Source organism: Pygoscelis adeliae, unplaced genomic scaffold (genome assembly GCF_000699105.1).
Source record: "Pygoscelis adeliae isolate BGI_AS28 unplaced genomic scaffold, ASM69910v1 Scaffold45, whole genome shotgun sequence".
Classification (NCBI taxonomy): domain Eukaryota; kingdom Metazoa; phylum Chordata; class Aves; order Sphenisciformes; family Spheniscidae; genus Pygoscelis; species Pygoscelis adeliae.
In genome coordinates, this window is record NW_008825114.1 from 36,699 (window position 1) to 59,131 (window position 22,433).

Sequence of the window (22,433 nt, forward strand, 5' to 3'; positions counted from 1 at the left end):
TTCAAGCAACGTCCTTCACCACTCGCGCCCCCCCTCCCGGTGGCTGGAACCAGTAATGCTAATAGCGATGTTTCTGTAGGAGATACTGGAATTCTGTGCAACCCCATCTCAGGAGCGGTCTTCCATCATCAAGGCCCAATTCTTGCAACAAAGTCTTCTAGGGCAGGCCTGTCTTGCCTCACTGTCTCCAAAACCCGCAGATCCATGTCTTGACTCAGATGAAGGCCTGAAATTGTTCTTTCCTTTCTTTTTCTTAGCTGTCCCATGGGTATTCACACTATATTCATAGATTCAGGACTGAGTTATGTGTTCGACACTATTTGTCTCAGAATGGTGTAGCTGAGAATTTCATCCAAAAGTAAAGCTTCACCTCAGCAATTTTCTCTTAGACTGTGTTTGTCAGGAAAGTTCACCTTTAGCCTTAATTGCCTTACTAATTTATACTGGAATGCACACCTCTAATTTGAAGTTTTTTCGGGGTGGTAAGAAAATCTGTCAGAGAGCATGAAGAACTAATTAAGAATTTTCATCCAAAATGTGTCCAGAAATTGTAGTGTGTTTACCCTCCCTCCACCAGTTTCAGTGAGGGATAATGCTGTCCTAGCCAGTGGTTCTACATAGTCCTGTGGCTGTGCGTCGAGGAGGCTGGGTCTGTACTGGCTTGCTTGTATGTTCCACACCTGATTCTTTGAAAGTAGTTAGAACAGCATCAACAGATCTGATGTTCACCTGGCTTTGGTTTTCTGGCTGGAAACATTTGACGGTCCCATCAAGTGAATAATCCAATCAATCATTAATTCTTTCTCAAAAAGGTAACTTTTAAGTCACTATGTTCTCCTAAGAACTGCTGTTCTTAAAGGATGAAGCAGGACTTGTCCTTTCCTTAAGTGAGAAAGCTGATTTTAGCAGTGGTGCTGCTAGATTTACATATCACAAGTCCTGTGCAAAACTTAAACACATTGTTTTGCAGTTTTAGGTTTGGTAAAACCCACCTTCTTCTAATCCTTCATTTCACAAGAGTGTACCTCCTCTGAGGGGCTGAGTTTTCATTTGTTCCTCTCTTCTTTCCACTTCTTGTTTAAATAGTGTAGTTAAAGTGAATGTGAAGGGGTAAAAACATGGCAGAGCTCTTCTAGCAGAGTACGATTAAGAGAAATGAACCTTTCTGGGCAAGAGCTTAGTTGTAGCAATTTCAAAGGGGTAACTACCCTATGGCTAAAAAAGCTCTCCTACCAGCTGTGACTGCTACAGATAAGAGGTACTACATATCCCTCCTTGATTTGGTAGGGAACAGGGTAGCTGAGTTGTTTCAGTTATTGTGGTTTCCCTCCTCTTGTCCTGATCCCCATCCCCGCCCCTGAGGCTGCATGCCTAGCATTTAACTAAACTGCTGCAATAGTTACAAGGCCCACATATTTCTGCGGAGAGAAGGTTCTCCTTATAGAAAATACAATGCCATTCGGAGGAACAGAACTTCTCCGTTCCAGATTAAACTGGAGTCATAGTTCTTGATAAGCTCAAAGATTTAAAAGGCTTGTGGTGCTTGTTTAAGAGCCCTATCTTCATCAGTGGGGAAGAGACCAAAGTATCAGTTTTATCAATGCTGACCTTCAGTCAGTACCAACTCTCTTGGCATCCAGTTGTGGCTATATAGCTTTTGCCTGATAGTCCAGCTTCTGCATTCAGTTTCTGAATGCAGCCTTTTCTTGGAGGCAGCATTGTTTATGGGTGTATTCCTATTTCTACCAGTGTCATCTTCCTCCCCTTCTGCCACTTTATTCACTGTATTTCCATTTCACCTTTGCATTTGTTGGTATCACAAAGAGCCATTAAAGACTTTGAAGTCAAGGGTGTGCTATCAAGTTTCATACACTGCTATCATACATTTATTTCTTCTGCTCCAAGCAAGTCTTTTAATACAGAAGAAGAAGATGTGAACCTGTCTTGAACACAAGAGAGCCGAATCCTTATTTGAAAGGACTCATGAGGAATCCAACACATGCTTAGATCCTAAAGTTAACTGAGATAACTGTAGGTAGAGTCTCCACCATAGCTTGCTTAAGAATCACTTCTAAATCAGGAGCAGGACACTTCAGTAGCTTAATGTGGCACCATAAGGACATGTCTTACAGTGCTGTGTCATATGAAAGTTTGCCCTTTCCTCTTAACTTACTCTTATTTCATATTTGTTGCTTGTGTAGCACTGGGTATAGTCCACTTAGTTTCAGGGAGACAGTTCTCTCACTCTGTGAGTGTTAGCTTCTTGATGGTTAGCTCTTCCTGAAGTAGTGGAAAGACTTACTGATTCACAGGCAAATGCTGTGTTTTCCTTCCTTTTCCTGTTTAAGTCATTTGTAATGAAGGCCTTGCATTTAAGAAGGCTCTCAATAGTATTCACAGGAAGGCTGGACGTTTCTTCAGCCTGAGAAATGTCAGTATGCCTACCTATATGCAAGTATAGATTTAGTATGGCTCAAGGTGTAGGTAACTTTTTTCAGGGCCATCGTGTTTGGCTGATGATACCCCTTTCAGGTTTTATATCAATCAACAGAGAAGTTTAAATTAACTTCTAATTATCCTAATTGAAGTAGTACCTGCATGATGTGTCATAAAGTACATAAAGTGGGTATTTTTTCTAGGAAACCAGGTACTTCAGCAAGAGGCATCATACATTTACTTCATGCTTAATATGAGCTGTGGAGTGATGCCCTCTGAACTCTTTCAGATCTGGAAGCAGTCTTGAGGTCTCTTTGTTTCTCAGTCTAGGAGATTATAGTCAAGTCTGTCTGTTCTGTGTAGGATGTGTTGGATGTTTTATGATCCATAAGAACTTACATGGATGTCTTTTCTTTGATGTGAAGAGCCTGTCTGAAAAGCAGTGAGGTAGGATGTGCTATAATTGAGTTACATGCCCAGTCTGATTCTGGCAGTTTAAATAGCCAGATGGCCATTACTATTATTAGTGAGAACTCCAAAAGCTTTACCAAGTTTCTGGATCTGTGCAGGCAGAAGTTAGAGTATTTCTAACAGTAGATTTATTAAGAGTAGATCTCCCCTCCCCAGTTCTTAACGTTCCCTTTTACTAAAACAGACTTTGTCATTGTTGGTGAACAGGAAGACTTTAACCTGATGGACTTAAGTTTCCAAGTACATGAGGGTTCTTGTTGTCCATTATTGTCCCTCTTCAAAGAGAAGCTCTTTGGTTGATACTTCTGTTTGTCTGATGCATCTTGAGGATTATTACGTTAGTCCTTGCTTCCATATCAGTACAACATCTTTTAGTGGGTTTCCCAGGCTTCACTCCTTGCACTTTACTAAAGTTAACATTTCTTCTGCGTTTGTTGAGAATGCTGCAGTCTCTGGGGGATCCTAATCATTAATGGAGTAGAAAACTGATAGTTGTTAACCTTCAGAGCCTATACCAACCAGCTTGCTACTCTATTCTTTAGCAGGATGACTTTCATGATTTCTCTCACTTCCACAGGGAGACAGCCTGCATGTGGGTTTCAGTTTTTTGTGTTGGTCTTTTTTTTTTTTAAATATATAGTACAAGATTTCTTTTGGGACCTAGTCTAGGTTTTGACTTAAACTAAGATTCAACCTGCTTCTGATGTTGGTTAGTAAACTAGTTTTCCTATATTATTCTTAAATTGTGTAGCTTTTCATAAGTTGGATAGAATAAGCATCGTCCAACTTGCTTGGGACCAATTACTTCAGATGGTCCCTATGTCTCTTTGTGCTGCTAGCTGGAAGATCGAAGGATACAGTGATCTTAGAGATGGTCTTGGTGGATGCTGGTAATTTGAAAATCTGTTGCAAGACTGCTAAGGCAGAGCTTAAGTTGCAATATACTTTTAACTCTGACATTATTAAAGAATGCCACCATTCTGGATATCTGTAGAATATTAGTACTAGCTATTACATGTGTTTAGAAACGATGCTGTCATTGGATGTGATCCTACAGTAATTACTGTGTAACGGAGAAATCAGAAACCCACTCTGTCTAAACTGTGGGTATGGGGAGCTACTGACTGTGCCTGTAGACTGATGTGTAGGTAGTTAGGAGGGGTATGTTAGAGCAACTAGTATCTCTGAAGTATCGTTTCCATGTGTGAGTTCATTATTTATTTATCCTGGAGTCTGTATGCTGTTAGGGTTTTGAAGTTGAGTAGAACCAACAGCTGTTTTGTGCAGACAAAACGGTCAGCTTTGAACAGGTCAACTTTGTTACACATGGCCTGGCAAAGCAGGCATGATCATGAATGTGGCTTTCCTAGGGTGACACTCTCATTTGCACTTTGGGTATGCAGACCCTTGTTTCTTGTAGAGAACTCAGTTATGTAGTTCTCAGTTATGTAGAACTCAGTTATGCTAGTGATGCATTCGCGTGGACCTGTACCAAAAATACAGGGCGGGAGGAATGGGAAGAGGAGAATGTGTGCAGATCCATGCCTGTTACAGAGGCAATTTTGTTTACAGGATAAACCTGAGTAATGCATTTCTAAGAAGTAAAATTACTGATGGGTAGTCCATTTCATTCTGCAGCATGAAGAATTAAGAACAGTGTTAATTTTCCTCAGTATCTAGTAAGGTGTCTATTCTTACTGGTTCTGTCCTTAAGTTGCTGTTGCATCTAAATAAAGAGCTTGTGTTGATGTACTATATATGCTTTTATCAGATATTATTACTAATTAGGACCTGTAGTCCTCAAGAATAAATTCACTTACTTCAAATACTTCACAGAACCATTTAACAAAAAGACATTCTTTACCCCAAAGAGATTACAGCCTGCTTTGAAGATAAAGGGACGTAAGAATATGCCATTACCATTCCTGTAAGCCTCACTCAGTACGTCTCTTTCATTGGCCAGTTAGTCTTCCATAAGCTGTGTAAAATGTCAGAAATTATTGTGGAAAATACCACAGTAATTTTAGATGCTCAGATCATAAATGGAGTCCAGGAAAAGATTAGTGTATCTGGTAGCTCGTAATAAAAGGGAACTGATCTCAGTGATCCGGGACACCTGTTGGACTCCTGTCTTCCTAAGTCTAAATTGAACTAATTCAGTTGTATCAGTCTGTCAGTGGTAGCTTTCATTTCGAGATAGAACGTTTGCTGTTAAACACTACTAAAATGCGTTGACCCATCAATTCAATAGTCCTGTGTTTTCATTTTTGTTTCTGCTTCTGCCTGAGAAGCGTTTGTAAGATTTGCTGTCTTTTTTACCATTTTAAGTTTATTTGCTTCTGAAGTGTTTGAGTCATGTTAGGGGCATAGGTGCCTCGTGCTAGCTGAAAGAGATACAAAAATAGGAACTTGGGCAACAAACTTTATTTGGACAGATGGGGAACACTGCAAGACGAAAAAGCAGTTTAGGAGGAAAAAAGTTGGGAGGGATCCTACTTGAAATTTATTCCTGTATTATTTCATGTTGTAGGATCTTTGAAAAGTCTTTAAGTGCAGGAGAAGAAGGTCTTGAAGTACAAGGGGAGTTCTCATTGTCAAGAAGATTACTTTTTTTTATTTAAACCTTTTTCTTACACATCTATTCTATTTATTCAGGACTAATCAGGGTTGCAGACAGTAAGAGAAGTTCACCTTGAAAGTGGTGTGAGGAGAAACAGTTCCCAATGAAGGCTAAAGGTACTACTGATAATCCTTTTTATAAAGGGAGGAGGCAAAATTAAAAAAACTGTAAGGCATTTTGTTTGAAAGACTGTGATAGCCTAGCCCTCTAAAATGCTCTGTCCTTCTGTAGCCATTATCCTGACTAAAAGTCTTGCCTATTTCAGGTGAGTTTAATTTGTTATTTGTAGTCCAGACTGTCATTAACCTTTGAAAAATAATGTATTTATGCACAATTCTGCGTTTTCTTTAAAGTGTGTGTGTGTATACCAACACATATATTAAGAAAATAAGGATTTCACTGTGTTGCCATAGAGGTCAAAAATTTTAGTCATTCTGTGTGCTGTGTAAGTAACACGCAAGACACAGGTTGATAGTTGGAGAGCACAGAACATTTTGAGGAAATGAAAAGTTCTAAGTACTACCTGGTCAAGAAAAATAGTAACTTTCTCCTTGGAAGTGTCTCCTTAGCTGAAGAATTCATCAAGAGGATAACAGTCTTAAACTTGCTATTTCTTTCTCAAGGAACGGTTTGAAGATTAGACTTGCTTAACAGGTATATTTTTCAGAATATTCTTAATGTGAAATGTTCAAATAAAGGTAGTAGGCTGGGATTTAATAGAATGTATCTGAGAATTCACACAGGTGGCATTGTTGATAAATTGGTTTTGGAGACCAAAAGACGTTATGGGCCATTGTCAGATGAGGTGGCCACTGCTTCTTCCTCTTACCTTACTTCCCAACTATGTACATCTGATAGTTAAGTTGCATTGACTTTGTTGGTTGTGTGGCTGTACAGTGAAGTGTTCTTGATTCCTAATATATCTAAAAACTAATGTTCACTAAGTGAATATTACTGGGTTTTATGTCACTGATCCAATCAAATGAATTTGCCTAGTGGCTGCACAGTGGGGGCAGAACAAGGGAAAGAATCACTGCTTCTTTGGGAGGTAGCTGCTTTGAACAGCATTAGTGGAAGTGTGTGATGCAAACAGTTCTGTTTTGTCTTCTGTGAAGAAATGCCAAAATACATCCCCTTGTACACAATGTATTTCTCAAATACCCCTTGTAAACATGTTTAATTGAAATATTTGACTTTTTTCTTATACACGTTAAGCACAGGAAATAGTGCATATCAGGAAGGTGTTAGCTGTCAAATTCCTGGCAGTAGTCTCAACAGTTGAAGTGAGGAGACTGGGGAGTGATTTCTTTTGAAGGATACTAAGTCAATAGCTAGAAATACGAAGAAATGTCGTGAGCTACAGACCATAGTTTCATTATGGCACCTGTTATCTTCAGTTCATGTTGGCCACTTCAGAATTTCAGAAGAGGAAGAGGAACGAGAGCTGATTGTTTGCCCAGTAGAATTTTCTCTTAAGACAATCTTTTTCTAAGGGAAACAAATGTTTTCTTTGACCTTCTGTCAGTAACAAACTTTTTTTATAATTGGTCTGAATGACTACTTGGAGCACCTCTCCTAGCTGCATAATTTTCTTTTCTAGTTTCTAATATCAGTGATTAGTTTCTTTACTTCATTCAAAACTTTCTCTCATACAGATTATTAGCAATGCTAAAACAATAGGAGACCTGGTATGTCACACATAATTCTTCATTCTTTATGTCCTCATTAGAAAAAGAGTGCCAGTACGATGTGGCTGTCTAGGCATATTAGTTCAAACTTAGAAGTATTTTGGGGGAATATGCTGCACACTACTGCTCTTAATTTCAATAAATTGATTCCTTGTAAGATTCCTTGTCCCATTTGTAGTGGATTTCCTGACTGCATAATCTGTGTTTTATAATCTCAGAGTGTTTGCATGTGTTACTCTTCAGGGTTTTGACAACTGACATTAACTGTAAGCCTTTGATTTCTAAGGATGTAGACACTTTCTGCAAAATGAAAAGGAAATAGTTTGAGGAGAAAATCCAGGTGTTACTTGTGCCTCTTTAGAAAGCATATGAAATGAAGGGAGGGAAGTTTTGCTGTCCTAGTAGTTGGTTGAGAGAATAACTGAAATGTCACAGTTAAACTTTGTTTTTTTTCCCCTTTAAAACTGATACTTGGCTGAAAAAAAAGGTGTGATCAGTGAGAATGTGACTGAACTCTTTCTATTTCTTATTTGTTTGTCTTTAAATATCTGTGTTTTCCTTGCACAGTTACAGGGTTGGACACCTGAGGAAAGGTTTTTTCAAAAAATAAGTCTTTCAGTAATTGCATGACTTGTTATCCTGTGTGCTAGCTAGTGAAGTAGCCCTGTTTTTCATTATGTATTTTCTGCACAGTATTTAGACTCATCATACAACAGTTTTGTATTAAAAATTCAACCTTATATGTATTTGTCGCAGCTTCTGAACTTCTGTTTTGATACTCTGTTTCCAGTTTGTCTTCTTTCAGAGTATCCGTGTTGTCCACATAGTGCAATGGTGTAAGTCTAGAAGTTAATTTTTCTTAACACTCAGAACTAAAATCATTAGGAAAGTAAGATGTTTCTCTTCAGGCTATTAATATGGTTTCTCAGTGTTCAAGCTGCTTAATTCTGTAATTATTAGTTGTTAGGTAAGGTTTTCAAGTTCTTGTTTATGTTCCATGTGACTAATTTTTATCTTTACTGATACTCATTTTTCCTTCCAGTCTGTCTTTTGAAATACGTTACTTTTTTCTTGTAATAGCAAATTATCAGACCTGCTGTTTGTCTTTTGGAAGTACAAACAGACAGCTTTATTATCCCAGTGATTTCGCCCCCCCCTTCATAATTGTGGTTTAGGTGCTCTTCCAGTATAGTGTCATTCGCTTTCTCAAAATACTACACCAAAATTATGTTCATTATTTCCTCAGGTAGCAAATTGTCGGGGGTTGGTGGTGTGAATGTAGTTTTTACTCAGGTTTACCTTCTTAATCAGATTTACCTCCTCTATGAGTTCATTCCTTTTTCTTTCTTTTGTTTGTGCCCTTCCATTCCTTCATTTCTGGATGTATATTGAATGACTCTTTTCTGAGTTTGTTGATTACACTTTCATTCCATTTATGTTGGAAAATAACAATTTAAGAAATTGCACATCTGCACTAACATTCCTTACCATATTAGTATGGAGAGGGGATGGGGAAGTCTTGAGTTTTGTATCAAGAATTTTATCTTTCCAGTTCCAGTTGTTCTGGTAACAACTGAGAAAAGTGTTAAAGGATATGTTGCAAGTTCTCAGTAAATTGAACAGACTTGTGTATGTTCTGACATAGAGCTGATATGTTTTTTAACATTTTAGGAACGAACAGATGCTGACCATAGCCAAGGAACACTGCAATTTTTACTTCATGAGTAATTCTTTACTATGGCAACTGTCTACACAGATAGGAAATCTTAAGAAATCCTTGCTATGCTAGTGTTAGTATTTACAGTTAGAAATATTACAGGGAAAAATTAAATTACAGGGAAATACAGCTTAATAATGAACATGAGACTTCTTATGGATGGTATTCTTTAAACTGTTATGAGTATGCTTACTGTTACGATGTCTGCTTTTTTTATATATTAGGTGCCAAGTGTCATGAAAAACATGGAAAACCAAGAAAATGTCTACAATTGTTTTAAGTTTAAAGGTTGAATTGTGTCATATATTCTTAATTTCAACTGTACCAAACTTACGCTAGTCTAATTAGAACACTGCTGTGAAAATGTTTGTTTTCTCTTGAGGGTCATCTTAGGATTTTAAAAGTAACTCAATAAATAAGAAGACACTTTCAGTAAACATTCATGTCTAACAGTAGTCATTTATTATAGCTTGCCAGAATGGGTTTTTAGCTTCATTCTTGAGGCTTGTTAAAAGATTGTATTTGTTCTTTTTATGTTTTGGTTTATCTACACAAGTCCACATATTCCCATTTTGTGATACTATATTTAAGTATTACTCTTGCATATTTAACAGATTAGATTTTAAGTTAATGTGGGATTTTTATAAATAACATGTTAAACTTTGGGAGAAATAACATGGAGGTAGTAGGATTTTGTAATGTGTGTGTGTTTTTTCCATACTTACTCAGGTAGATTGTGGCATTAGATACATTTAAGGGCACAAGTTTACTGTGGAAGTACTGTTTACTTACTATTTAGTATACTGAGGAATAGTGGTACTGTGCTTAACATATATAGTGTGACTCTGTGATTTTGAGCCTAACTCAAAAGCTTGTGACAAATGCTGTTTCTGCTGTTCTGCCTGGGGTGTCAGTTGTGGACAAATGTGGGTGGTTAAATATCTGCTAGCATTCACCGATGTCCATAAAAGCATATTTCTGTGTGTGAAAGCACAGCAGCAAAACATTCAATGTCTGGATGCAAAAGGAAGGTGAATTCTGACATGGGAAATCTCACCTGTTTGTAAGCTATCTTTTTTTCTTCCAAAGTTTCTGAGCTTAAGTTTCTGACCAGCCAATAAGAGGAAAAATTCACTCAGTGAAGTGTCTGCCTTCCTTTTCTTTCTTTGGAAAGCAGTTAGTTTCTTTCTGTCTGTAAAGTGGGACTTTGGGGGTGTCTTTTGGTAAGTGATCTTGTTCTAGTCATGCTGATAAGCAATCTTCTTTGTTTGGGTTCTTTCATCAGATACTTTCAAGAACAGATGTGGAGTCATTGTTAACAATGACAATCTTTGAAGTTCCTCAGCAGTACAGTAGGAAAGATTTTGTTCTGAGTTGTATAGGGGTGGGAAAAATGACACAAATCTGAATTTGGGGAAAAAATATTTCTTAGTCATTAAGTAAAAAATATATTTGTCCAAAGGTCTCCTAGGAAAAACAGAACCCAAAGGGGTTTTCGTTTTAGAAGAGAATAGATTTTTCAGGTCAAAGTTAAGTTTCTATGAATATAAACTGTTGTAAGTCACACTTTTTTTTTTTAATAGTGACACTGAAACTTTTTTTAATGTGTACTGGTTATTTTTACAATCCCACTGGTCTCATATATGCTTCTCACTTGATTATTCACTGTATACATAAATGATGTCTATTTTTTATCTATCTTCTTTAGTTTCCTGATGTTTAAGCCCTATTTTCATTTCAGAGTTCAAGTAAACTGAGTCTTCATTTACTGTGTGCTACTTGCTGTCTTCTCCAAACTTTAGGAAGGGTTTATTTTAAGATGATTGGAACTGCGGAGTAGCTCAAACATAGCTGTCTTAAGATTTCAGTAGCCTGTTGTACTATAACACGATGTCATTATTCAGGCACACAATAAAATAGACATTATCTCTATAGTTGCTTTTTGCTTTGTCTTATTACCCGTAGATGAATCTGTCTTAAGGTTTTTGTGGATATTACAGTTACAATGTTTGTAATTATTATAGTAGAATTGTATAATAGTTCTTTTAAGGGAAAGCTGTACAACATAAAGGTAAAAACACAAATGTTAACTTTGCAGTACACACTCAAATTGGAAACAAAACCAAGTAAAAAAACTTAGGAACTATGGAGAGCTACATCATATGAGATTGTCAATTAGATAATGGCTCAATCCCAAGCACCTGTCTTTGTATGATATAATTCCTGTCATGCAGATTTATATAATTAGGATCTGAAAATGTTGGGGGGAAAAAACACTCTTTGGATTTAACTTTTGTAAGTAGTTAAGGATACAGTTTTTTACTTGGCCATTGGTTTATCTAACGGTACGGCCACTTTTACACTGTAGTGGTTTGTGTTTCTCTAAACAAAAAAAAATTGATAAATCTTCCCACAAATTGAAGGTAGACTCTAGATGACTGCATGGTAGATGACAAAGAAATGCCTGGAGATAGAATGCCAGGTCTAGCCCCCGCCCCGCCTTATCTGTAGTAGCAAACTGGTGTGTTAGATTTAATAGAAGGCATAAAACAAAGTAAAATGAACTTGTTTAAAATGTCTCCAATTACATCAGTGGGCTTTCAATCAACTGTTTAGGACTAGACATCATAAGGCTGTAGTCTATCGAAGCCTCATGCTGTTAATGACAGTAGCTTTAGTATTTCTTTCTGTAGTAATGTAATAAGTTACAATGTGCGATTTCCCCAAGACCTTGAAATGATCTTGTTCACTACAGGGAGACATGCTGGAAAGTGACAGAGCCATACTTCTATTAGTAAAAGTAGGATTTTGCCATTACGATTTAACAGTGCTGTTTGATAAAGGTGTATTAACTATAAAGCATGAGTGCTCTTGCTAAAGTACTAATAATCACATGGTGGAAATGTAATTTAAGATATATCATCCTCAGCAATGTTTGTTAAGAAGGAAAAATGAATACTTTTAATAGCACTTGTTTATAGGCAGTAGACTTATTTTCATTTTCTCTGTTAAAATTGTACTGTGACCTCATCTAGTACTAGTTAAATGATGGAAGATTCTTTATTTGCTTACACGGCGGTATCAGAAGGGAACTTCACCATTTTAGTCTAGCATCTTACTCTTTACTTTTTGTAACAGCCCAGCTTTTTTCTGCAAGCAATGTTTTAATCATGTCCATATTGTGCTGTTTTTCCAGCACATGTGCAAACTATACAGGCTCTACTATCATTGAATAATTGCCTTATACAGAGGATTTAAGAAAGCTGTGGTGTTAAACTGAAAAGTTAACGTCTCAAATCTTAAAAGCTTTCTTTCTTGAGTTGGGATTTTAGTTGTGGTGCTGTCAAATATCACTATCTTAATTCTGCTAAATGAGTCTTTCTTAACTTGGAAAGGAATTGGAGCTCTTCAGAAATTATTAATTACTCTTTGATTTTGACTATGTGCTGTGATGGTGTACACCAACACAGGAGGAAGAAGGCAATCTCTTGTAAACCCTAGCAATTTGTGGGTAATACTATGCAAAATACTGTGTAAAAAGTCACCAAGTTTAAGTGAAAAATGAATCAACCAATATTTCTTAATTAAGATTTAGTGAACCATTAGTTTCTTTTAATATTGCATTCCTTACTACATCTTGCCAAGAGAAGTGTTTTGTCAAGAGAAGGAATGATTCCCACATTTATCTTTCTAGATTTTTTGGTTTTGTAATTTAAAGGGAGAAACACTTTCAATTTGTTAGTTCATGCATCTCATTGAGAGTCTTAGTTCTGTTTCTCACTTAAATACATTTTGTAGTTAGACTTTTTTTTTTAAATATGGTGCATGGAATGTGGACTTGGACTATATTCATCACATGAATTTGATATGCTGTGTTTGTAGGGTCAGTTTTTTAAAAAGAACTGTCCTAAATGCGTTGTTATTAAAGTTAGTGGAAATGTAACAAATGCATGAAAGCAAAACTAAATAAGAAATGTCCTGAGTTGAAAAACCTAGTTTTAATCTTCATTGCTTTTTCATTATTATTGTAATTGGAATATTGACTTTACTGGGAGCAAACTAGGGCCATGCATGTCCCAAAACCTTGAACTCAATAGCACTCTAATCAAGAAGTCATCCGCTGCTTACAGATTTACTAAATTATTTAAGTTTTTTGTTTTTTTTTTTTTTTTGAGAAAAAACTCATGGAGGCTGTTTTTTCCATCTGAGATTAGTCAAATTCCTGGTCTGTGTTTAGAAGAAAACTAAATTGCAAAAGGATATTAGGTCAGATTTTTATACTAGGTTTCTTACATGCCCAAAGCACATTTAAAAATTTATACTTTTGAAAAATGTTATCTGTGACTTACTTCTTACTGTTACAGGAGTCGTAATCACTACTGTTGTTGATTTTACTTTTCAAGGTACCCAGAGAATGGCATAGTAGAAATGGACACCAGTAATCTTCGACCCCGAGCACGAACCATTCTGAAGTGGAGTGAACTAAAAGTGGGTGATGTGGTGATGGTTAACTACAATGTTGAGACTCCAGAAGAAAGAGGATTTTGGTTTGATGCAGAAATTACCTCTTTGAGAGAAATCTCAAGGACTAACAAAGAGGTTCATGCTAAAATTCTGCTGGGGTAAGATTTGTTTGACCAACTCATAAAATCTCTACATATCATATAAAGTATGATTGTTGGGGTTTTTTTGTCTACTAGTCATCACTAGATTTAAATTAATGTCATACTTTGATTCCACAGCTGTCTGAGTCATGGAATTGCAGTGCATGGTTTTTTATGGTGTGCAGACTTAGCTATGAGTCAGAATTTTTAGATTTCCTGAGACTGCTGGAGGCAACCATAAGGTTTCATATGTTATCTGTGATTCAAACTGACCGGAGTGTGTTTTCATTTATATTCCTTTATATGTTATATATTTATACATTTATATTAATTTTTATGTATATTATATGTTCAGTTCTATTGAAAACTGAAAAATGTGTTTTCAGTAATTTTTGAGATAATTTGGAACCCCTAGGTCTCACTGAGTATTAGTCATCTCTGATAATTTGAGTAAGTCTCTGAACTGGCTAATTGAATTTTTAAAGAATAAAATATTTATGTGGGTATTATAGCTTCTGATAAGTTAAAATGTGGAACTGTGGGATGTGGGAATTGTGAGTTTTCATGTGGCTGAACTCACCTGAGTATCTTTGCTTTGTTTTTCTAATTAAAACCTTGTGTATAGTTCTTTAGGAACAGTGTTTTCTGCAAAAATCCGTATGTTATTACTGTCAGTAAGCTGTGTGATTGCTTTCTTAGGGATGAACAGATGACCAGTCTTCATTGGCAGACTCCTTGAGGAATTCACTGTAACATTCCTCCTCCTTCTCATTAGCTTTCCTCATTCCTTTAATGTTATCCTTTTCTGACACAAAAGAGCTAAGAGCAAATGGATCCAGTCTGCTGCCTCCATCCCTGCAGAAGAGGGGTGTGCATGGGTACTTACATGTTAGGAGTGAAACTGATTTTAAAATTAAAGTGGAACTAAAGTGAAATTTCTTTTTACTTAAGAAATGATTGATTTAATGTAGGCATTTACTCAATGAGTAGTAGTATTGTTCTGGGAGTATATTCCTTAAAATGAATTGGATTATTCGCATGTTAGTGTAGTTTTCTTTATGAGAAAGGAGAATTGTGGTACCTGTAGGAAGACTTACAGTATAGGACATGGTTAATTGAAGAGACACACAGAAGACTTACATATGATCAGGCGCAATTCAATATTTTGTGTAAAAAAAAAAAAAAAAAAAAAAAAAAGCAATCATACCTAGTACTGTGAAATAGGAAAGACATTGACTTGGTAAATCATGCAAGTAAATGAAAATCTGTTTCGTGGATGGTTTTTAATTTTAGAGTAACTGGAGTTTTATTAGGCAATCTCAGTGCATTATGGTCATCTTGTATTAAGTAGAGCAGGCATATGGACTTTTGTTTTGTAGGCAAGGCAAAAAAGATCCTTCAAATGTAAAGCAAGAAGAAATTGAGTAGGTAGTTTGAATTATTAACTTTGAAGGGAGAAGAAATTAAGAAATGGAGGCCAGTCTAGAGAGATGAAGATTTTCATTGTAATGCATTTAATATTTGTATGGCATTTGGTGAATCAGAGATGGGCTTCATGAACTTCTACAAAAAGAACTGTCCAGATACCAGTTTACATGAAGTTCAAATGTCTATTGATAACGTTATTTAAAACTGTTGACTGCATGGATTCTTTCAGAGTTTTTCCTATTTATTAAAATATGTTAAGCAAAATATGTTTTATATTGGCAAAAGCAAGCAGGTGGTGGCTACTAAAAAATTCTGTTCATGCTGGTTGGAACTCTATAGGCTAGTCTTTCTTTAATCTAAATAAGCTGATAGTTATGCTTCAAATTTGAAGATGGTAACTTTAAATACAGTGGGTACTGTGGCAAGTACCATGGGGTTCCCCATAGTATTGACACTTACTATCCTCTGAAAGGAGCTGGGGGGAAAAAAGGCACAGTTGACGAATATCTTATTCTAAGGTGGGGAATTTAAGTCTATTTTTCAAATGGAATCTTATTTCAGTGAATTTTCTTCCTGACTAAGAATTCAGGCTTCGTTTACATGTTGATAGATTGTATATGCAGTAATCAACTAGTTTGCAGAAAGTAAGGTTATCTGGGCCCTGCCATTTCTGAAATTTATCAAGGAATAATTCTGTATCACCCGCACTAGCAAAGTCATTCCTCTCAATCAAGATAAATCTGCTAGTATTCATAAACTTGTGTAAGGAACATGCTGCATCAAGAATCACTTTACATTTCAGGTATGTTTGTTTGCAAAATTAAAACCAATCTCTTAGTGTTACAATGTTGATATACTAATATAATATAAATATTTAATACATTATATACAATATATTAATATAAATTTGTTTAGTAGTATTATTATGTTATAATATTATTTTAGTCTATAATAATATAATTAATATGGGAATATTCTATAATTTAATATATTATTGATAAGTTATCATGGGTTCTTACCATAATGTCAGCATTAGTTAGTTGTTTTAAGTAAAGGTGAAATCTATTTTGAATGCTTTGAGTATATGTTAGTGACTAAGTGATTGTTAATGACTAATTATTTATGTACTACTTAACAACAACCTTAGCAAGCAGTAAAGGGAGGCAGAGTTCTTAAGGTTGCTTCAGATATATTCATGGCTTGGACTTTTTTCCCTTTCTGGTATTATGTGAAAGAGGCATTGTATAAAACACTTTTGTATGCAATAGTTGAATGTTTGATTTATTGATCTTGATTGCTTTTGACAAAGATTTCATGAAGCTGTTGGCACAATTACAGGAAATAACATGTACTGTTAGTGGTAATGCTTTGGAGCTGGTAGAACACGTGATGAATACTTCTTTTTTTACTGTATCTGTTGACATGCGTCTTTGTTAGGTGTTATTTTACTCATGTCCAGTCATAACCTAAAGGAAATGTCCTGTACAGTCTGTCATCATCAGTTCATCTTTCAGGAAACAGATATGGATTAGAGAATATTATCAAAGAGAGGAGAGAGACTGAACAGAGGAGAGAAAGACATCATTATACAGAAGAATTGACCACATATTAATAATTCTCACTTGTACTGTATTTGCATTGCAACTGAAATTCGTAATTGCAGGATGTCTAAAACCTATCCAAACTGGATACTGTGTCTCTGGTACAAATACTAGGGAACAGCAGTGCTTTGACCGTGGAATATACATGCCCTAGGACCATAGGTCTGTCATGTCTGTGTGTGCATGCTTACAGTTCAGAATGGTCTCTGTGTGTGGTACCTCTGAACTGATTTTAACTAAATTTGCAGGGTGTACCTCTATTTTTGAACATCCTTTTATTTATTTATATATTTCTTTTTCGGGAGTATCTTGTGTTTCATGATGAAAGCAGTTATTTGTAATCCAGAGTAATATGACTTGTCGTCTTTGCATTTTAAAGGGCGTGTATCAAATGCCTGTTACTGGTGGGTAGTTGTGAGGCAAACTGGTCACAATTTATTTTAACGTTGGAGCTAGCTGACATGATTAAAGTCACCACACCAAATCAAACGGAAGTAGTTCAAATGGTGCTTTGCGTTTTCTCTTTGCTACACTTAAACAGAGACAAAATACAGCTCTTGCTTTTCTTCAGTCAGCCTTTGAAAGTTTGAGTTTAGCAAGGACTGTCGATACCAAGACTTGTATTTTGTTTAAGCCTTTGGAGTTACACAAGAATATCAGAAAAATCTGTTTACTCTGCAGATTTTATACCTCTTTGACTAAGTGAATATTTATGAATTTGAGGTCTTTACCCAAGTAGCGGTAATGGAAAATAACAGGGTCCTAAATTTTCAGTTTTATATTTGTCATCTTCTAGTTCTGCAGGTTTTTGTATGAGGCTTCCTGCTCCCAAAAAGGAATGATTGTGTTTTCAGATCAATCTCTCTAATTTTTAAATATGCTTATTATGTTTTTCTGTGTAACCTGACAGATCTGAGGCTTATCTTCCTCATTTGAACACAATTTCTGCTTTTTTGCCTTTTTTTTTTTTTTTTTGTAGGATACATTCCTGTTATCTTCTTTTAGACTCCTTTTATTCATGTCTGGCATGTTTTTGTTCTCAGAAGGCAGTGTGATGTTTTTACACGGTCTTCATGCTACCTGTACAGATTGCACTTTTAGCTGCTCCTTTTACTTCTTTTGAACAAGCTTCTTCATTTATATTTAACTTCTGATTTTGAAGTCATACATAATATTTGCTTTTATAGCTTTGCAAAGGTACAGAATTTAAACACATTACAGAATAGTGAGCTAACAGTGAAATAAGTCTTGCATGTTGTTCTGGGTGATTTCAAGAGTTCTTGTGCTTCTGTGGATTTCTATCTATCTGGTCCAAAAAAAAGTTTATTGGCAGTTGTACCTTGTTTTGACACTTAGGAAGTATGGTACTGTTATTTTTCTATCCCTGTCAGTATGTATTGTGATAATCAATATGTCACAGTTGTTGTTGTCATACTTCGTAGGTGCCCAATAGTGTAGTTCTCATATTGTTTCTTCTTTAGGCATGGAATTTCTGTCTATGTGGCTTATCCCTTACTGATGCTTGTATACTTTTGTGGTATAATTTTGTACCCAAAATAACTTCCCAGTTTATTTGTTTTAAGGTAGTGTCTTTGACTGTTGCTGGTTGATACGGGAAGGCATTGTTTTGCTGATATGTGGAATATTAATAAGATTTACTCGGAGCCATTTTTTAAAATAGCTTTCATGCTGTATCAGCAGGTATCCTAATAATAAGAATTCTAATTGCTGAAGAACTTGCCTGCAGCTTTCTTGCACAGGCATAAAAATGGCATATTTCTTCTAGGCAACAAAACTTCTGAAAGGGTGAATTTGTGTCTCCCCTTTCCTCTTCTCCTTATGACTTCAGTGGAGCTGGTCATCGCCTTTGAAGAAGAGACCTCCTTTTGAATCAACGCAACTGTTTCAAATCAAGATAGATTCTGATTGTCCAAGAAGCCGGCTGGGATTTTTCATGGTGATTCTGTAGAGATGATGCCTAGAACTTCTTAAGCACTTCCATGAACTGCTTTTCCCTAGTCTCACAGCTAAAATGGCTCTTTCTGTGATACACAGCCTTAGGTAATTATCTTGCAATTCTTAACAGGAATGACTCTTAACAACAGGAAGAGTATTTTGGGTCCCACTTAATTATCCTGTTGGACAGAAGAACTTGTGTTTGGGGTTGTATGTGTGTGAAAAGAATGATCTGTTTGAATATAAGAAGTGAAGTTTACTGGAAATCAAACTGTTAATTTTTAAATTCCAGACTAGGTTTTTGATCTTGCTTCAGTTGTGATTTCATTCTTGAGGAAAAACTCCAGAGTTAAAAGATACAATGGACATGACGGCAGAATATTACTAAAGAGACTTTTGAGTAGCATACAGTGCCTCCTCTGACGGAAAAAAAGGGAGTCTGGGGTGCAGGACAAACTACACAGAAGGTATTGGAAAACACTGTCAGCTACTGGGGCTGGAGAAGGGTTGGTCCACTGGGACTGGAGAAAGGTTGGTGTCAAGGATGTGTTATTTCAGTCAAATGTGAGAGACAGAACAATATCTGACTGAGAATAGTTCATGAAGAGAGCATGAACAGAGTGAATCCTTTAACCACTCGCTGTGGCAATTGTCCTCTCCACCAAGGTCATAAAAGATATAGTATCCTTGTTCAGCACCTATGAAATCAAAACCAGCAAGTTTAGAAAGAACTGAAAGAGTACCTTTTGAAGGGTATTTGGCTGAGTTGTTATTATACATACCCTTTTCATGTTTCCTCTTTTTCCTTTCCCTTCTTTCTCTTCAGACAAAAATTTCCATTTTACACTCACTGAATAGTTATGACGGCCAGGTTCTACACAGATCATAGCTATTCCTCCACACACTTTGTTTTCCTGCTTTAAAGAGGACAAATCTTCAGGAGGTTCCATTGTGCAGAGAGGAGTGGAAGGATTACAGTTTTAAGATTGCTTATCTGTAATTATTTCTCTTACATGGAAGAAATATTTTGTCTCTTGATACTTCCCTCTTCTGGATTCTTAAAAGAGAGAGCATAAAAAGTAATTTATTTGTCCTTTGTGCCATTTCACTGCACATTGCCTGTTCTTAACTGGCAATATGGAGAAACTGATATTTGATTGTTTCAGTTTGCTTTCCCAAAATGGAGGGAGAGTAGACTAGGTGCTTGTAATTCATGTTGAGTCTTTTGGACTGTGAATGTACTGTTCTTTTGTCTTGAAATTTTAAAATTTGAGTTGCACACCAAGTCTGCCTTGCTAGAGATAGTGTTATCTCTCAAGCTAAGTAGCCCAGTTATGTAAGAACTTCTCAGTCCTGCTTGTGAAAGGGTAAGACTGTGGAGGACAAATCCTCCCAAGGGAAAGGAGCAGGCAAATCCTGGGGATCAAAACCTGGTTAATTGCACAGCTCGTGTCAACAGGCATTTGGCTTTTAATACCATGGGGCCCATAAGTGGGTTCCCATCTGTCACTGAAAGTCCTTGATCCTCAAGTGGGACAAGAGCATCTATGCCAACAGGCTGGCCAACCTGGTGAGTAGAGCTTTGGGTGGTGAAGGGACATTATGATCCATGGTTAAGGGAGGTATTGGCATGTGCATGGAAAGGAAAGGGTACAGGGTGGTGGGAACAAGGGGGATCTTGGGATTGGTAAAAGAGGGCTGCCCATCTCAAGTGCATGTATGCAAATACATACAGCCTGGTAAACAAGCAGGAGGAATTAGTTCTGCATATAGTCACAGAACTATGACATTGTTGGTATAGTGGAGACATGATGGGACAGCTCACATGATGGGAGTGAGAGATGGATGGATACAAACTTCTCAGGAAAGGCAAAGATAAAGAGGGCAGAGCTGCCATGATGTGAAGAAGTTTGGATGTAAGGAGCTGTTCAGTGGGATGACAACAGTCTGGTTGAAGCTCGTGGATGAGGATGGGAGAGGCCAGAAAGGATGACATTGTGGTGGTAGTTCATCTGATCAGGGTGAGGAAGAGGACAAAGCCTTCTTTAAAAGTCTCTGAATCACAGGCACTGATTTTTATGGAGGACTTGGACTCCCTGACATCTGCTGGCAGGCTAACACTGGAACGCAAGCAGGCAAGAAGCTCTCTGGAGGATGTTGGGGATAGCTTCTTAATACAGATACTGGATAGGTCAACAGGGCGATACTCGGCTTCATCTGCTGTTTAGTATCAACAGCTGCTTGGGGATCAGATGATTAATGGTAGCCTTGGCTATACTGACTGTGAAATAGTAGATACCAAGATCCTGATGGAACTGAGGAAGGAGAGTAGCAGAGCATAGACTCTGGAATTTAGCAGAACACACTTCAGTTTCATTCAAGGAACTGGTTGATGGGATCCCATAGGAGGCAACTGTGAAGGGTAAAGGAGCTCAGAAGAGCTGACAGCTGCTTAAGGACAACCTCCTCCAAATGCAAAGACATCCTGATACTTGGGAAACTAATAGATGTATCAAGAGACTGGCAAGGCTGAACAGGAAACTCATGATTTAGCTCCAGTGCAAAAAGTCAGTATATAGGAGTTGGAAACAGGGGCACTGTAAAAAGGAGGAATTTTGAACATGTAAGGATGGTGTTATGAGAACCAAAGGTTGTCTAGAGTTGACACTCGTAAGAGACATCAAGGGCAATGCAGAGAGCTTTTTACCACTGCTTTGGCAGTAGAATGCTGAACAAGGAAAATATGTATCTATTGGTGAAAAAGACAGATGATTCAGTATCAACAGACACTGTATTCACTGCCTTAGTCTTTACTGACAAGCTCTCTCTGGTAGCTGTGTCTAATGGAAGCATTCAAGGAGAGTCCTCAGCGGTGAATGAGGACTGAGTCAAGGAGTGCTTGCAAGACCTTGACCAATGCAAGTCCATGGGACCAGGTGGGTTGCATCCAAGTATGCCAAGGGAACTGGCTGATGCTGTAGTGATGCTCCTCTGTACTATATTTGAAAAGTTTTGGAGATCAGAGAGGTCCCTGACAACTGGAGAAGGGCAAATGTTGCATCCATTTTCAAAGAAAGCCAGTCAGCCTTATTTCAGTCTGAGGAAAACCATGGGGCAGTCCTCTTGGAAGTGCTGGCTATGTGAAGATGATTTGGAATAGCTAGGGTGGATTTTTTTCCCAAGAGCAAATCATGCCTTACAAGCCTGGCTGCCTTCTGTGATAAAACGATTAGCTCTGTGGCCAAGGGGAGAGCAACAGATGTCATTTACTTCAACTTGTAGCAGGTCTTTTGTCTGTGTCCCATAATATCCTATCCCAATTAGGATGTTGTGATCTGGGTGGATGGGCAATCAGATGGGTTTAAAAAAAGGTAAGGTCGAATGATCAGGCTCAGAGGATAGGTTAATGAGTTGTACACTAACCTGGAAAGTGATAACAAGCAGGGGACTGCAGGGTTGTATCCTGGGACCTGTACTGTTCAATACCTTAAGCAACAGTGTGGCAGTGGCAATGCAGTGCACTCTCACCAAGTTTGCAGAGACACCAAATTGATGGAAACTCGAGGGTAGTACTGCCAGTCAGAGCGACCTGAACAGGCAGGAGGAATGGGCTGACAGGAGCATCATGCAATTCAGCAAGGATAAATGCAGAGTTTTCTTGCACCTAGGAAGGCAGAGCCCCTTGCAGCAATATTGGCTGGGAAGGAGCTCTGATGAGAAGGACCTGTGGGTCTTGGTAGACAGCAAGCTGAACATGAGCCAGCAGTATGTAATGAAGGCTAACAGTATTCAGGCTGTATGAAAAGGAGTGTAATCAGAAAACTGGGGGAAGTAATTTATTCCCCTTTACTGAGCACTAATTAGACTGCATCAAGAACACTAGATTCCACACACACACACACACACCCAGCC

General features: G+C 37.3%; 1 protein-coding gene across 1 annotated transcript in view; it reads left to right on the plus strand.

The window, feature by feature from the left end:
* Window positions 1–22,433, plus strand: part of UHRF2 (ubiquitin-like with PHD and ring finger domains 2, E3 ubiquitin protein ligase) — a gene marked incomplete at its 5' end in the record, with an annotated part of 88,206 nt that overhangs the window by 16,185 nt on the left and 49,588 nt on the right. The window contains 1 exon segment of the mRNA XM_009328155.1: window positions 13,336–13,554. Within this exon segment, the coding sequence (XP_009326430.1) occupies window positions 13,336–13,554 (219 nt within the window).